General features: G+C 37.0%; 1 protein-coding gene across 2 annotated transcripts in view; it reads right to left on the bottom strand.

The window, feature by feature from the left end:
- The window catches only part of ATAD2B (ATPase family AAA domain containing 2B), a 150671-nt gene that overhangs the window by 12213 nt on the left and 120932 nt on the right, over window positions 1–17526 (bottom strand). For both annotated transcript variants that reach the window (XM_067703596.1, XM_067703597.1), the window contains exons 23-24: window positions 4667–4789; window positions 1441–1578 (exon numbers count right to left, since the gene is read on the bottom strand). In XM_067703596.1, the coding sequence (XP_067559697.1) occupies window positions 1441–1578; window positions 4667–4789 (261 nt within the window). The remainder of the gene's footprint in view (window positions 1–1440; window positions 1579–4666; window positions 4790–17526) is intronic.

The following is a 17526-nucleotide window of genomic DNA, read 5'->3' as shown; positions in this document are numbered from 1 at the left end:
TCAAGGGTGCTTTGTGTGAAAAGCCCATTTAGAGGCACAATCTTTAAAATCAAGTTTTATAACATCTCTGAGTTTGTTTCCAAAACTAAGACCTTAGAAAAGCAACTCTTCCAAAGGGAGATTTAGACATATGATTTAAGTAACTTAATGTAAAACAGACAAATGATGAGTCACATATGCCATCTACTGGTAAGAGAAAACAGGACTCACATTTGTAGATTACAATATTTTAATACTTAAAGGAAATTAAAACTGCTTGAAGCCAATATTCAATGTGTTTTAGTTAGTAAATATTTTTACCAGTTGCAGAGAATGTAGGGATTTCAAGGTTTAACTTAGAGTGCTGTGTCACAGAATCCAGGTCACGATCCAAGGTACAACTAGGATAAATAGCTTAATCAGTTTTATGGAACTAAATGCACCATTAAGTCCTTCAAATGTTCTCACACATGAATGCCACTTATCACAAAGAGAACAAGATAAAAAAAACTGAGTCTGGTTCATTCATTCAAATTCAATGCCACTGGTTAAAGAACTTATTATGGCCATCTTTACTGACAGTTGGAGCAGAATTACCACCTTTATATCAGAAGAACAGCGTATATCTTCCAAAGATGGCTATCTTTAGTGAAACATAAAGATTACATTAGGATTATACCCCAATAAACATGTTAAAAAAAAAGATTACATTAGGAAGATGCTGTGTTTATTAACATTTGTCTTTTAGAAATTTTACAGATCACCATGAATGAGGAAAAGTGAGGAGAACCCAGAACACTGAATTTTCCCCTAAATACATCTGACTTAAACAAAGCCAGTTAAAGAAGGCTACACAGATTTTTCTCAGAAAAATCAACTTCCTGCTGTCAATTCAGTCACTCTCCTAAGCTGGAATTTCCATTTCCCACCATAACAAGAACATTCTGCATAACATACAGCAAGGGGTTGGGGGCGGGGTGGATAAAAAAATCTATTGGTGGGCTTCCCTGGTGGCGCAGTGGTTGAGAGTCCGCCTGCCGATGCAGGGCACACGGGTTCGTGCCCCAGTCTGGGAAGATCCCACATGCCGCGGAGCGGCTGGGCCCGTGAGCCATGGCCGCTGCGCCTGCGCGTCCGGAGCCTGTGCTCCACAACGGGAGAGGCCACAACAGTTAGAGGCCCACGTACCGCAAAAAAAAAAAAAAAAAAAATCTACTGGCTCCACATCTCTATCTAAAAACCAAAGTTTAAAACTGAAGATATTCAAATCTAGTTCAATTACAACAGCAAGCATTGAATGGAGATAGGAGAAAAGCAAATAAGGTTAAAGAAATGTATTCTGATTCAGCATTTTACCCCACAAGCTCTTAGCAGCCCTTTGGTATATGTGCCCAATTCCTAACACATCTGCCTCATTTGCAGTTGTTCCCACTACTGGATAACATGATCTCAAATACTCACATGCACATTTATTTGCAGAGCTGTGCCAGATATCCATTGGATTTCTTTGTTTGTGCCGAAATGCCTCTTCAACTCTAGTTTCCATCTTTCGAGCTCCAGTACCATGAGGATTTATTTGTTCTGCTGTTACCGATAAGCCTGCAAGCAGAAGATAAGCGATACCTATTTAAATATTTCCAGCTACATAAACCAACAAGGTTAAAAAAAAGTCTGAAATACAAAACTGAATTTTAAAGTCATTAATTATACTTGGACAGTCTGTAATTCGGATGAAATAGTATCTATTGATTTAAGATGGGAAAGAAACTAGATATAAAATCATAAAAATAAAATGGCAGGCCATGCTTATTTACACTTAATCCCCAAAGGGCCCTGTGTTTATTCATTTTACTTTGCAGAGGGATACATTTCACATTTTTATGACTGTGAGACAGTAAGATTATATATAGTCTAAAAGTCATGATTTCTGCCATCTTAGAAAGTATAAGCATATATTTGGCCACTGAACCCCATTCATATGAACTGTTTCCATCTGACATTAGCTGGCTGTCACACCACACTGCGTAAGTTTGGTTTTCGTGCACTGATCTTCATAAAAATAACCATTCCATCTCAATTCTCTTTACTAGATTTCTTTCTTCTATGCCATCCTTAAATGTTGCCTTCCTTAAACGTTTCTAAGGGCTGTCTCTGGAATCCCTTTTCTTCTCACTTTAATCTACACCTTCCACCACAAATATTCATGCCTTCAGCTCCTACTGGCATTATATAATTAGTCCCAAATTACATCTTTAGTCCAAAACTCTCTTGAGCTTCTGATTCATATCAGTTGCCTACTTGATATCACCAACTGGATATCCTAGAGATAGGTCAAATTAAAGATAACTGGTTTCTCTTTCCCCACCAAAAAAAACCTGTCCTTATATATTCCCTCTCTCTACTGGTGGTATTAGCATCTACTTAAGTCATTAAACCAGTAACATGGCAGCCAATTTTGCCTCTTCCTTTCCTTCACAATGCCCTCCACCCCTGCAGCTGCATCTCTCTCATGTTAATCCTACCTTCATTCCCACTTCACTAATTAAAACTCTGGACTACTCCAACAGCCCTCCCCCCACCAAAAGCTTTATTGAGGTACAATTTACACAACATAAAAATCACTCATTTTAAGCGTACGATTCAGTGATTTTTAGTGAATTTACAGAGCTGTGCAATCACCACAGCAATCCAATTTAGGTAACGGTTCCAGGCAACCACTAGTCCACTTTTTGTCTCTATAGACTTGCCTTTTGTGAGCATTTCATATAAATAGAATCATGCAATATGTGCTCTTTTGTGACTGCCTTCTTTCACTTAGCATAACATTTATAAAGTTCATCCATGCTGTACCATGTATCAGTACCTTATTCCTTTTTATAGCTGAGCAGTATGTCACTGTACAATATACCCTGTTATTTTTTGGTGTTTTTTTTTGCGGTACACGGGCCTCTCACTGTTGTGGCCTCTCCCATTGCGGAGCACAGGCTCCAGACGCGGAGGCTCAGCGGCCATGGCTCACGGGCCCAGCTGCTCCGCAGAATGTGGGATCTTCCCGGACCGGGACACGAACCCGCGTCCCCTGCATCGGCAGGCGGACTCTCAACCACTGCGCCACCAGGGAAGCCCTTATACCCTGTTTTGTTTACCCATTCATCAGTTGACGGACATTTGGGCTGTTTCCGGTTTTTAATTGTGAATAATACTGCTATGAACATTCACGTACAAGTCTTTATATGGACATATGTTTTCATCTCTCTTGGGTAGATCCCTAGGAGTAGAATCGCTGGGTCATATGTAAATATTATGCTTAACTTTTTAGAAACTGCCAAAATGTTTTCAAAACTGGCTCCAACAGCTTTTTAACTGGTCTCTCATCCTCCTACTGAGCCACATTGAGACCTTGCTATTTCCTGCTGCCAAAGCAATTTACCAATCCATTCCACTGTTTCAAATACTTCTATGAATCCTACTGACTATGGCAATTGTTCTCAAACTTTAGTGTACATAAAAAGCACTTGAGTTTGCTGAAGTGCAGATTTCTCGGCCTTCAGATTCTCGGCCAGAGAATCTAATTCGGTAGTTCTAAGCTGATGTGGGTAATAAACACAAACACATTTTAAAAAACATAGATCTACAGGATAAAGTCCAAGCTCCTTAGCAAGACATTGATTCATGCAAATATTTATAAAAAGCCTGTTGTGTACCAGAGATAGTTCTAGGGACTGCAGTAGAGCTATGAATAAGACATTCACAGCACTTATATTCTAAATAAGGAGGAGAGAGACAACAACAGTAACAAAATGCCAAGTGCTATGGTGACCAGAGCCTAATAAGATTAGGTGGCCAGGGAAGGCCTCTCTAAGGCAGTAGAAGAAAAGCGTCTTCACATCTTCAATGTCCTGGACCCAGCTCACCTTCTGAGCTCTGTTTCCCACCATTCTGTACATCTTTAGCAACACCAGTTTGCAGTTCTTCCAATACACCACGTTATTTCACGTCTCTGCGCCTGTACACGTAGTGTGCTGTGCTTACAATACCTCCTCCTTCTCCGTCACTGCCTCCCTTCCTCTACTTCACTAGAGACAACACTTCTATATTCATTCCCCAAACTCTGATCAAAATGCTGGGTTTCCTACCAGGAGGTCCCTCCTCTGTGCTATGAACATGGTTCAATCAGTGCATATGCCACACTATACTCGATTTGTTTTACACTTACTCTCTCCTACTAAAGTGTGAGTTCCTCAAGGACAGGATTATATATAGAACGAACAAAACGCATCTGCTAATTCTGTGTTTATATTAACAAAATTGCACATAAATTCCAACAGGTTTAAAAAAAAAGTATTCCTAAAAACCATTTTTAAGTATCGGTATTAGATACAAACTGATGAAAATAAACCCTCTTCAAATATGAAAGCCTATCTAAATCCTTTAAGAACAGAAATCCATAATTAAAGATATATGCCTGCAAAAGAAATTTCACTAAGAAGTACTTTATTTCTGTCATTTGCACTAAAACTGTTATAGAAAGTAAAATTTTAAAACATCTTTGAGAATTTACATGACATTTTCATATCAGAAATTAAGGATGGGCCTCAAAATACATTTTCATAATACCAGCAACCGTAAAGAAACAACATTCAATGACCTCTTACTCTTCAGTAGCAAGTTCATTTCTATAACTTACCTCTTTTTATTCTTGCTTCCTTAATTTCTTCACAGAGTTTATTAAATTCTGGATCCAATTCAGCTGCAATGATGGCATGCGCAGTGTCCTTCAGGGTACAAGCCCTGTGCCTAATTATTTTATCTGTTAAAAAGTTGGTATACATTTATTATAAATACAAGTGAAATAACATGAACAAAGGGCATCTTAAAAAGAAAAGGAACACAAACATTTAAATAAAACTGTGACTGCAATGAGAAGCCTGGGCACCTCAACGAAGAGCAGTCCCCTGCTCGCCACAACTAGAAAAAGCCCACGCACAGCAACAGACTCAACACAGCCAACAAAAAAATTTTTTAAAAGGCTTTATCAAAATAATTAATTAATTTAAAAAACTGAAAAGCATTTCTAGCTAAGAAGCAAGCTCATTTAAATGATGAGCAAAAAATAAATATAATAAGCTACTCAATCAAGTTGACAATCCTCTGAGAACTATACTTTTAGAACTTCAAAGTACTAAGCCTACTTAACAAATCATTACCTCAAAGATATGGCTTAATTTTATATTTTTCAAAAATGTATGACATTCAATAAAGATTTTTAAAAGATTTACAGGATATTCACCGTATGTCCAGCACCAGAGCTACCATGGATAGATACCGAGATTTCAGAAAACCTTACATAATTTTCTCCACGAGACAAAACTGGTCAAAACTATGCTAAATTAAGGGTGACTGATTAAAAAATTGTGACAGGAACAGACAAATACAATAAGGCACCTAAGATAAGAATGCAAGATGACATAAATTGCAGGTAGATCTAGGAGAGAAGTGCATACTCTGTTCTAGATAAACCATATACCTAAAATTGCTACTAAAAGAAGAGTCTCTGCTTTACACTAACAGAGGAGTCCTCATTAACTAACAATATGCATAAACAGTGCTCCCTAGAGCTGTGCAACTCCAAGATATTAAAAGTCAAGTTAATATACCAAGGTCACTTAATTTGTAACAGAATTTAGCACTAGCATCTAAGTCACAAAATAACATCTGCGTTTTCACCTCTAGTAAAGACAAAAAGTATAAAGATGTATTTTATTTATAACTTTTCTTATTAGAAAGTCTAATAGTTCACTGTAGAAATCTTATAAAAACAAGCATGCAGCACTCAAAAAGCAACCCACTGGTATATTTCCTTCCAATGTATTTTCTCTAAACTTTCACTCAATAAATATTGTCAACTGTACCAGGAAGTAAGTCAGGTGATGGCTACACAGTAGTGAACAAAATAGACAGGTGTCCACTTTCAAGGAGCTTTTCAGAATAGTATAGAAAAGAGGTATTTTACCAAATAATCTCATATACACATATAAACACCTTCTCCTACCCCTCCCTCACCCCCCAAAAAACCTGTAACAGCTATGATGAAAATCTACAGGATACTGGTGTGGATACCAATTTTGAATGGGCAAGTCAGGAAAGACTTCTCGGAATTAGTGGCATTTAAGCTGAGACTTAAAGCATGCATGGGGGTAGCCACTGACAAAGGGAAAAACCAGTGCAGGTTCAGAAAATACCATGTGAGAAAGTTCTGGAGTTCAAAGATCTTGGAGATTTTAAGAAACTGAAAGGTAGCCTAAGTGATTACAACACAATAAGCAAGAGGCAAACGGGAATCTGACCATATTCAAAGGATTTTAGATCTTATCCCAAGAGCAATGAAAAGTCATTGAAAAGATCCAAGAAGAGAAATTACATGATTTAAATGCTCATCTTCGAAAGATCTCTCTGGCTGTTCCCTAGAGACTGGATTGAGAGGGTCAGGCATAAAACCAGGGAGTATAATCGGAAGGCAATTTTTAGTGAAAAGAGAAGAGAGAACTGAACCAGGTGGTAGTGAAGAAAAGGAAGACTACAGCTTTGAAATGTGTTCTCAATGACACAACTTGGTAGTAAAGCAGGGGATGAGATAAGCATCAAGGAAGATTCCCTAGCTTCCTGCATGAAAAATGGGAGGATGGAAGTACCGCTTACAAAAATAAAAATTTTAAAAAAAAAGGAAAAAAAAATCCTACAGTATAATTAGAAAGGAAGCAGGAAAAGAAGTTAGAGATTTGCGCTAGTTTAAAGAGTTTAGTTTTGACATGACTAAAAAATATCTAATAGAGCCTGAGCCAAGATCGCAAAGTAGAAGGACGTGCTCTCACTCCCTCTTGCGAAAACACCAGAATCACAACTAGCTGCTGGTCAATCACTGACAGGAAGACACTGGAACTAACCAAAAAAGATACCCCACATCCAAAGATAAGGGAGAAGCCACAATGAGAACGGTAGGAGGGGTGCAATCACAGTAAAAAAAAAAAAAAATCCCATAACTGCTGGGTGGGTGACTCACAGACTGGAGAACACTTATACCACAGAAGTCCACCCACTGGAGTGAAGGTTCTGAGCCCCACGTCAGGTTCCCAAACTGGGATCCGGCAACGGGAGGAGGAATTCCTAGAGAATCAGACTTTGAAGGCTAGTGGGATTTGATTGCAGGACTTCGACAGGACTGGGAGAAACAGAGACTCCACTCTTGGAGGGCACACACAAAGTAGTGTGCGCATCGGGACTCAGGGGAAGGAAGAGTGACCCCAGGGGAGGCTGAACCACACCTACCGGCTAGTGGTGGAGGGTCTCCTGCAGAGGCGGGGGGTGGCTGTGGCTCACCATGGGGACAAGGACACTGGCAGCAGAAGTTCTGGGAAGTATGCCTTGGCGTGAGACCTCCCAGAGTCCACCATTAGCCCCACCAAAGAGCCAGGTAGGCTCCAGTGTTGGGTCGCCTCAGGCCAAACAACCAACAGAGAGGGAACCCAGCCCCACCCATCAGCAGTCAAGTGGATTAAAGTTTTACTGAGCTCTGCCCACCAGAGCAACAGTCAGCTCTACCCACCACCAGTCCCTCCCATCAGGAAACTTGCACAAGCCTCTTAGATAGCCTCATCCACCAGAGGGCAGACAGCAGAAGCAAGAAGAACTACAATCCTGCAGCCTGTGGAACAAATATCACATTCACAAAAAGATAGACAAGATGAAAAGGCAGAGGGCTATGTACCAGATGAAGGAACAAGATAAAACCTCAGAAAAACAACTAAATGAAGTGGAGATAGGCAACCTTCCAGAAAAAGAATTCAGAATAATGATAGTGAAGATGATCTAGGACCTCGGAAAAAGAATGGAGGCAAAGATCGAGAAGATGCAAGAAATGTTTAACAAAGAACTAGAAGAATTAAAGAACAAACAGAGATGAATACAATAACTGAAATGAAAAATATACTAGAAGGAATCAATAGCAGAATAACTGAGGCAGAAGAATGGATAAGTGGTCTGGAAGACAGAATGGTGGAATTCACTGCCACAGAACAGAATAAAGAAAAAAAGAATGAAAAGAAATGAAGACAGCCTAAGACACTTCTGGGATAACATTAAATGCAACAACATTCACATTATAGGGGTCCCAGAAAGAGAAAAGACAGAGAAAGGACCCGAGAAAACATCTGCAGAGATTAGAGTCGAAAACTTCCCTCACATGGGAAAGGAAATAGCCACCCAAGTCCAGGAAGCACAGGGAGTCCCAGGCAGGATAAACCCAGGAGAAACATGCCGAGACACATAGTAATCAAACTGGCAAAAATTAAAGACAAAGTAAAATTATTGCAAGCAGCAAGGGACAAATGACAAATAACATACAAGGGAACTCCCATAAGGTTAACAGCTGATTTCTCAGCAGAAACTCTACAAGCCAGAAGGGAGTGGCATGATATACTTAGTGATGAAAGGGAAGAACCTACAACCAAGATTACTCTACCCAGCAAGGATCTCATGCAAATTCCATGGAGAAATCAACAGCTTTATAGACAAGCAAAAGCTAAGAGAATTCAGCACCACCAAACCAGCTCTACAACAAATGCTAAAGGCACTTCTCTAAGTGGGAAACACAAGAGAAGAAAAGGACCTACAAAAACAAACCCGAAACAGTTAAGAAAATGATCATAGGAACATACATATCGATAATTACCTTAAACGTGAATGATTTAATGTTCCAGCCAAAAGACACAGGCTTGCTGAATGGATACAAAAACAAGACCCATATATATTATAAGAGACCCACTTCAGACCTAGGGACACATACAGACCGAAAGTGAAGGGATGGAAAAAGATATTCCATGCAAATGGAAATCAAAAGAAAGCTGGAGTAGCAATACTCATATCAGATAAAATAGACTTTAAAATAAAGAATGTTACAAGAGACAAGGAAGGACACTACATAATGATCAAGGGATCAATCCAAGAAGAAGATATAACAATTATAAATATATTAGCACCCAATATAGGAGGACCTCAATACATAAGGCAACTGCTAACAGCTATAAAGAGGAAATCGACAGTAACACAGTAATAGTGGGGGACTTTAACACCTCACTTACACCAATGGACAGATCATCCAAAATGAAAATAAATAAGGAAACAGAAGCTTTAAATGACAACAGACCAGATAGATTTAATTGATATTTATAGGACATTCCATCCCCAAACAGATTACACTTTCTTCTCAAGTGTGCACGGAACATTCTCCAGGATAGTTCATATCTTGGGTCTCAAAACAAGCCTCAGTAAACTTAAGAAAACTGAAATCATATCAAGTGTCTTTTCTGACCACAATGCTATGAGATTAGAAATTAATTACAGGGAAAAAAACGTAAAAAACACAAACACATGGAGGCTAAACAATACGTTATTAAATAACCAAGAGATCACTGAAGAAATCAAAAAATACCTAGATGGGCTTCCCTGGTGGCGCAGTGGTTGAGAGTCTGCCTGCCGATGCAGGAGACACGGGTTTGTGCCCCGGTCCGGGAGGATCCCACGTGCCGCGGAGTGGCTGGGCCCGTGGGCCATGGCCGCTGAGCCTGCGTGTCCGGAGCCCGTGCTCCGCAACGGGAGAGGCCACAACAGTGAGAGGCCCGCGTACCACAAAAAAAAACAAACAAAAAAACCTGGAGACAAATTACAATGAAAGCACGACGATCCAAAACCTATGCGATGCAGCAAAAGCAGTTCTAAGAGGGAAGGTTATAGCTATACAAGCTTACCTCAAGAAACAAGAAAAATCTCAAATAAACAATCTAACCTTAAACCTAAAGGAACTAGGGAAAGAAGAACAAACAAAACTCAAAGTTAGCAGAAGGAAAGAAATCATAAAGATCAGAGCAGAAATAAACAAAACAAGAAACAAAGAAAACAATAGCAAAGATCAAGAAAACTAAAAGCTGGTTCTTTGAGAAGATAAACAAAATTGATAAACCATTAGCCAGAATCATCGGGAAAAAGAGGGAGAGGACTCAAATCAATAAAATTAGAAATGAAAAAGGAGAAGTTACAACAGACACAGCAGAAATACAAAGCATCCTAAGAGACTACTACAAGCAACTCTATGCCAATAAAATGGACAACCTGGAAGAAATGCCCAAATTTTTAGAAAGGTATAACCTTCCAAGACTGAACCAGGAAAAAATAGAAAATATGAACAGACCAATCAGGAGTAATGAAATTGAAACTGTGATTAAAAATCTTCCAACAAACAAATGTCCAGGACCAGATGGCTTCACAGGTGAATTCTATCAAACATTTAGAGAAGAGCTAACACCCATCCTTCTCAAACTCTTCCAAAAAACTGCAGAGGAAGGAACACTCTCAAACTCATTCTATGAGGCCACCATCCCCCTGATACCAAAACCAGACAAAGATACTACAAAAAAAGAAAATTACAGACCAATATCACTCATGAATATAGATGTAAAAATCCTCAACAAAATACTAGTAAACAGAATCCAAAAACACATTAAAAGGATCATACCATGATCAAGTGGGATTTATCCCAGAGATGCAAGGATTCTTCAATGTATGCAATTCAATCAATCTGATACACCATATTAACAAATTGAAGAATAAAAACCATATGATCATCTCAATAGATGCAGAAAAATCTTTTGACAAAATTCAACACCCATTTATGATAAAAACTCTCCAGAAAGTGGGCATAGAGGGAAACTACCTCAACATAAAAAAGGCCATATATGACAAACCCACAGCAAACATCATTCTCAACGGTGAAAAACTGAAAGCATTTCCTCTAAGATCAGGAAAAAGACAAGGATGTCCACTCTCACCACTATTATTCAACATAATTTTGGAAGTCCTAGCCACTGCAATCAGAGAAGAAAAAGAAATAAAAGGAATACAAATTGGAAAAGAAGAAGTAAAACTGTCACTGTTTGCAGATGACATTGTACTATACATAGAGAATCCTAAAGATGCCACCAGAAAACTACTAGAGCTAATCAATGAATTTGGTAAAGTTGCAGGATACACAATTAATTCACAGAAGTCTCTTGCATTCCTATACACTAATTATGAAAAATCTGAAAGAGAAATTAAGGAAACACTCCCATTTACCATTGCAACGAAAAGAATAAAATACCTAGGAATAAACCTACCTAGGGAGACAAAAGACCTGTATGCAGAAAACTGTAAGACACTGATGAAAGAAATTAAAGATGATACAAACAGATGGAGCGATATACCATGTTCCTGGACTGGAAGAATCAATGTTGTGAAAATGAGTATACTACCCAAAGCAATCTACAGATTCAATGCAACCCCTATCAAATTACCAATGGCATTTTTTACAGAAATAGAACAAAAAATCTTAAAATTTGTATGGAGACACAAAAGACCCCAAATAGCCAAAGCAGTCTTGAGGGAAAAAAAGAGAGCTGGAGGAATCAGACTCTCTGACTTCAGACTATACTACAAAGCTACAGTAATCAAGACAATACGGTACTGGCACAAAAACAGAAACAGAGATCATAGGAACAAGATGGAAAGCCCAGAGATAAACCCAGGCACCTATGGTCAACTAATCTATGACAAAGGAGGCAAGGATATAAAATAGAGAAAAGACAGTCTCTTCAATAAGTAGTGCTGGGAAAACTGGACAGCTACATGTAAAAGAATGAAATTAGAACACTCCCTAACATCATACACAAAAATAAACTCAAAATGGATTAGAGACCTAAATGTAAGACTGGACACTATAAAACTCTTAGAGGAAAACATAGGCAGAACACTCTTTAACATAAATCACAGCAAGATCTTTTTTGATCCACCTCCTAGAGTAATGGAAATAAAAACAAAAATAAACAAATGGGACCTAATGAAACTTCAAAGCTTTTGCACAGCAAAGGAAACCATAAACAAGACAAAAAGACAACCCTCAGAATGAGAGAAAATATTTGCAAATGAATCTCAATGGACAAAGGCTTAATCTCCAAAATATATAAACAGCTCATGCAGCTCAATATTAAGAAAACAAACAACCCAATCCAAAAATGGGCAGAATACCTTAATAGACATTTCTCCAAAGAAGACATACAGATGGCCAACAAGCACATGAAAAGCTGCTCAACATCACTAATTATTAGAGAAATGCAAATCAAAACTACAATGAGGTATCACCTCACACCAGTCAGAATGGGCATCATCAGAAAATCTACAAACAACAAATGCTGGAGAGGGTGTGGAGAAATGGGAACCCTCTTGCACTGCTGGTGGGAATGTAAATTGATACAGCCACTATGGAGAACAGTATGGAGGTTCCTTAAAAAACTAAAAAATAGAATTACCATATGATCCAGCAATCCCACTACTAGGCACACACCCAGAGAAAACCATAATTCAAAAAGACACATGCACCCCAATGTTCATTGCAGCACTATTTACAATACCCAGGTCATGGAAGCAACCTAAATGCCCACTGACAGACGAATGGATAAAGATGATGTGGTACATATATACAATGGAATATTACTCAGCCATAAAAAGGAACGAAATTGGGTCATTTGTTGAGACGTGGATGGATCTAGAAACTGTCATACAGAGTGAAGTAAGTCAGAAAGAGAAAAACAAATATCGTATATTAACGCATATATGTGGAACCTAGAAAAATGGTACAGATGAACCAGTCTGCAGGACAGAAACTGAGACACAGATGTAGAGAACAAACGTAGGGACACTAAGGGGTAAAGCAGCAGCGGGTGGGGGTGGTGGTGTGATTGGGAGATTGGGATTGACATGTATACACTGATGTATATTAAACTGATGACTAATAAGAACTTGCTGTATAAAAAAATAAAATATAATTTAAAAAAAAATCCAAGTGGAGATATGTAGGCAAATGAATATAGATCTCGACAATTTATGACCAAAAGCCACAATGTGTAATCTGTATTTATTATTTAAAATTTTGTACTTCCCTAAGCCTTGAAAGAAAGAAAAAAGATTATGGCATAAGAGACATATAATAAACTGCACATATTTAAAGTATATATTGTGATATGCTTTGACCTAAGTACAAATCCATAACATCATCATTATATCAAGATAATGAATATATCCACCATCACCAAAAGTCTCCTTGTGCCCCTCTGTCATCCTTCCTTTCACTCTTTACACAACCCCCCATTCCCAGGGAACCACAGCTCTGTTTACTGTTACCATAGATTACTTCATATTTTCTAGAATTATGTACATTATAATAGATATGAATTGCATATATATCTCTATATATTAATGTATATATAATTCTAACATATTTATAAATACATATATAAATGGGGTTATAAAGTATATATTCTTTTTTTGCCTGGCTTCTTTTACTTGTCATAATTATTTTGACATTAATACCTATTGTTTTATATAATACTGTATAGCAACTACACTTCAATTAAAAATTATTTTTTTTAAAAAATAATAAAAATACCTATTGTATGATCAACACTCCATTCCTTTTTATTGCTGAGTAGTATTCCACTATTGGATATAATACAATTTATCCATTCACATGTTGATGGACATTAGGGATGGTTCTGGGTTTTGGCAATTATAAACAATGTTACATAAATATTCATGAACAAGTCTTTATATGGACATATGCTTTCATTTCCCTTGAGTTAATATTTAAGAGTGGAATGGCTAGCTCAACAATGGGTGTATGTATGTTTAACAATCTTAAAACTGCCAAGCTTTTTCAAAGTTGTACCATTTTATATTCCTATATTCCAGTTCCAAGTGTCAACACTTGGTATGATCAGTCTTTTTAATTTTAGACATTCTTATAGGTGTTTAGTGGTATCTCATTATGCTTTTGATTTGCATTTTGTTAAAGATTAATGAAGCTGAGTATACCTTCATGTTCTTATTTTCCCTTTGTACATCATCTTTGGTGAAGTGTCTTCAAATCTTATACCTATTATTTTAATTGGGTTTTCTTATTATTAAATTTTTAAATAAACTTATTTATTTATTTTTGGCTGCATTGGGTCTTCGTTGCTTCATGTCAGCTTTCTCTAGTTGCGGCAAGCGGGGGCTACTCTTCATTGCGATGCGCGGGCTTCGCATTGTGGTGGCTTCTCTCGTTGCAGAGCATGGGCTCTAGGCATGCAGGCTTCAGTAGTTGTGGCATGCGGGCTCAGTAGTTGCGGCTCGCAGGCTCTGGAGTGCAGGCTCAGTAGTTGTGGTGCTTGGGCTTAGTTGCTCCACTGCATATGGGATGTTCCCAGACCAGGGCTCGAACCCATATACCCTGCATTGGCAGGCAGATTCTTAACCACTGTGCCACCAGGGAAGTCCCTTATTATTAAATTCTGAGAATTCTTTTAATAGTCTGGATACAAGATAGCTTTTATATTTAAGGTATATTATCCATTGAGATTCTTTATATAGATAAGAGGTCTTTTTTTGGCATACTTATATCCAATTGTTCTAGCACTGTTTGTTGAAAAGACTACTTTCTCCACTGTACTGACTTTGTACCTTTGTCAAAATGCCACTGACTCTGTATGTGTGGGTCCCTTTCAGGACTCCATATTATTCCATTGCTCTATTTGTCATTCTTTATGCCAATATTACACTGTCTAGATTACCCTAACTTTATGTCTTGAAATAAGGTGGTATTAAGTCCTCCAACTCTGTTTTTACTTTACAAAGCTGTTTTGACTATTTTAGATCCTTTCCATTTTCATATGAATTTTAGAATCACCTTGTCCATTTCTATAAAATGTCTTCTGGAATTCTGAATGAGGTGGTTCAATTTGAGAACTGACATCTTCACAATGTTGAGTCTCCCAATCCATGAACACAATATATCTCTCAGTCTATTTAGGTTCTCTTTAATTTTTCTCAGCAATGTTTTGTAGTTTTCAATGTATAGGTCTTGCCTATCTTTTGTCAGATTTACAACATCTCATGCTTCTTCATGTTAATGAAAATAGTAATTTAAAATTTCAATTTGCTATTGTTTGGGGCTAGTATTGTATTTCCATAAATACAACTGAGTTTTGTATATTGATCTTGTATCCTGCAACCTCACTAAACACACTTGCTAGTTCTAACAGTGTCTTTGCAAATTCCATAGGATTTTCTATGTAGACATCATGTTGTTTACAGATGAAGATAGTTTTACTTCTTCATTCCCAAACTAGATGCCTCTTATTTCTTTTTCTTACCTTACTGCACTTGCTGGAACCTTCAGTATAATGTTGGGTAAAAGTGGACATCTTTGCCACGTTCTTGACCTTAAGGGGAAGCATTTAGTCTTCTGTCATTAAGTATGATGTGAACTGTAGGCTTTTTGTAGATGTCCTTAATCAGACTGAGGATGGTCCTTTCTACTCCTCGTTTGCTTACACTTTGTACTCAGGAATACCTATTGGATTTGTCAAATACTTTTGTGCACTGACTGAGATAATCATTTCTCAGTCTGTTAATACAGTGACTTACATCGATTGGTTTTCAAATTTTAAACCTATCTTGCATTCCTTGCATATTCAAGCAGGAATAAACCCTACTTAATCACAAGGTATTATCTTTTTAACCTATTGGATATAACTTGCCAAAATTTTGTTTATGTTCATGAGGGATACGGGTCTATAGTTTATTTGGTCTTTTTTCTTTTTTCTCCTTGTAATATCTTTTTCAGAGTAATGCTAACTTTATAGACTAGGTTGGAAAGAATTCTCTCCACTTCAATTTTCTGGAAAAGTTTGTGTAGAACTGGTATTATTTTTTTCCCTAAATGTTCAGTAAAATTAACCAGTGAAGGCATCCAGGCCTGAAGTGTTCTTAATGGGAATGTTTTTAACTGTTAGTTCAATTTCTTTAATAGAAAAAGAATTACCTATTCACATTATACATTTCTTCTTTCATGAGCTTTTTTTTTTGTCTTTCAACAAATTTATCCAATTTACCGAAGTTGTCAAATGTATTGGCATAAAGCTGTTCATAATGTTCCCTTACTGTTCTCTTAATATATGTAGAATATGTAGTAATGTTACCTCCTTCTTTCTTGTTAATGGTAATTTGTGACTTCTCATTATCCTGACCAGCTCCACTAGAGATTTATCAATTACCAATCTTCTAAAAGAACCAGCTTTGGGTTTCCTTGGTTTTCTCAATTTTTTTTCCTGTTTACTATTTTATTGATCTCCTCAGATCTTTATTATTTCCTTTCTTTTGCTTACTTTGGGTTTCATTTGCTCTGTTTCCTAGTTTCTCAAGTTGGGAGCTCAGGTCAGTGATTTGAGACTTTTCTTCTTTTCTAATTTAAGTATTTAGTGCTATAAATTTCCGCCTAAGTAATGCATTAGCTGCACCTTGTAAGTTTTTATATTTTCATTTTATCCACTTTAATAATTTTTAAACTTCTCTTCTGATTTCTTCCTTGATCCATGGAGTTATTTAGAAGCGTGGTATTTAGTTTCCAAATATCTTTTCCAAATAACCTTTTTTATTGATTTCTAATTTAATTCCACTGTGGTCAAAGAACATACTTTGTATGACTTGAATCCTTTTATATTTAATAAGACTCATTCCGTGGCCCAGAATATGTTCTATCTTGGTGAACATTCCAGTGCACCTGAAAATAATGTGTATATATGTTGCCACTGGGTAAAGTGTTCTATAAATATCACTTAGATAAAGTTGATGGATAGGGTTGTTCAAGTCTTCTATATCTTTACTGACTTTCCGTGTACTAGCCTTATCTAGTTTTAAGAGAGGGATATTGAAGTCTCCAAGAAATTACAAATTTCACTATTTTTCCTTGTAGTTCTATCAATTTTTGCTTCATGAATTTTAAAGCTCCGTTATCAGAAGCAATAAATATTTAGAATTATATGTGTACTTGATAACTATGAAATAATCTTCTTTAACCCAGGTATCTTTAGCCTGAAATCAACTTTGATATTTATATAATCACTCCAACTTGGTAGGATTATGGTATTTCATGCTTTTAATCTATTTGCAGCTTTATATTTAAAGTGGGTTTCTTGTAAAAAAAAAAAAAAACTAATTCAAAAAGATATATGCACCCCAATGTTAATAGCAGCATTATTTACAACAGCCAAGATACAGAAGCAACATAAGTGTTCATCAACAGATGAATGGATAAGGAAGATTATATATATATACACATACATATATATACACACACATACGGAATATATATATATATATATATATATATACACACACACACACACACACACTACTCAGCCATTAAAAAGATGGAATTTTGCAATTTATGATATGGATATGGATAGACCTGTAGGATATTATGTTTAGTGAAATGAGTCAGAGAAAGACGAATACTGTATGTTATCAGTTATATGTCGAATCTAAAAAATAAAACAAACAAATGAATATAACAAACCAGAAACAGACTCACAGATATAGAGAACTAGTGGTTACCAGTGAAAAGAGGGAAGGGGGAGAGACAAG

This window comes from Pseudorca crassidens, chromosome 14 (genome assembly GCF_039906515.1).
Source record: "Pseudorca crassidens isolate mPseCra1 chromosome 14, mPseCra1.hap1, whole genome shotgun sequence".
Classification (NCBI taxonomy): Eukaryota; Metazoa; Chordata; class Mammalia; order Artiodactyla; family Delphinidae; genus Pseudorca; species Pseudorca crassidens.
The sequence above is the reverse complement of the archived record's forward strand: the minus strand, read 5'-3'. Positions and strand labels throughout refer to the sequence as shown.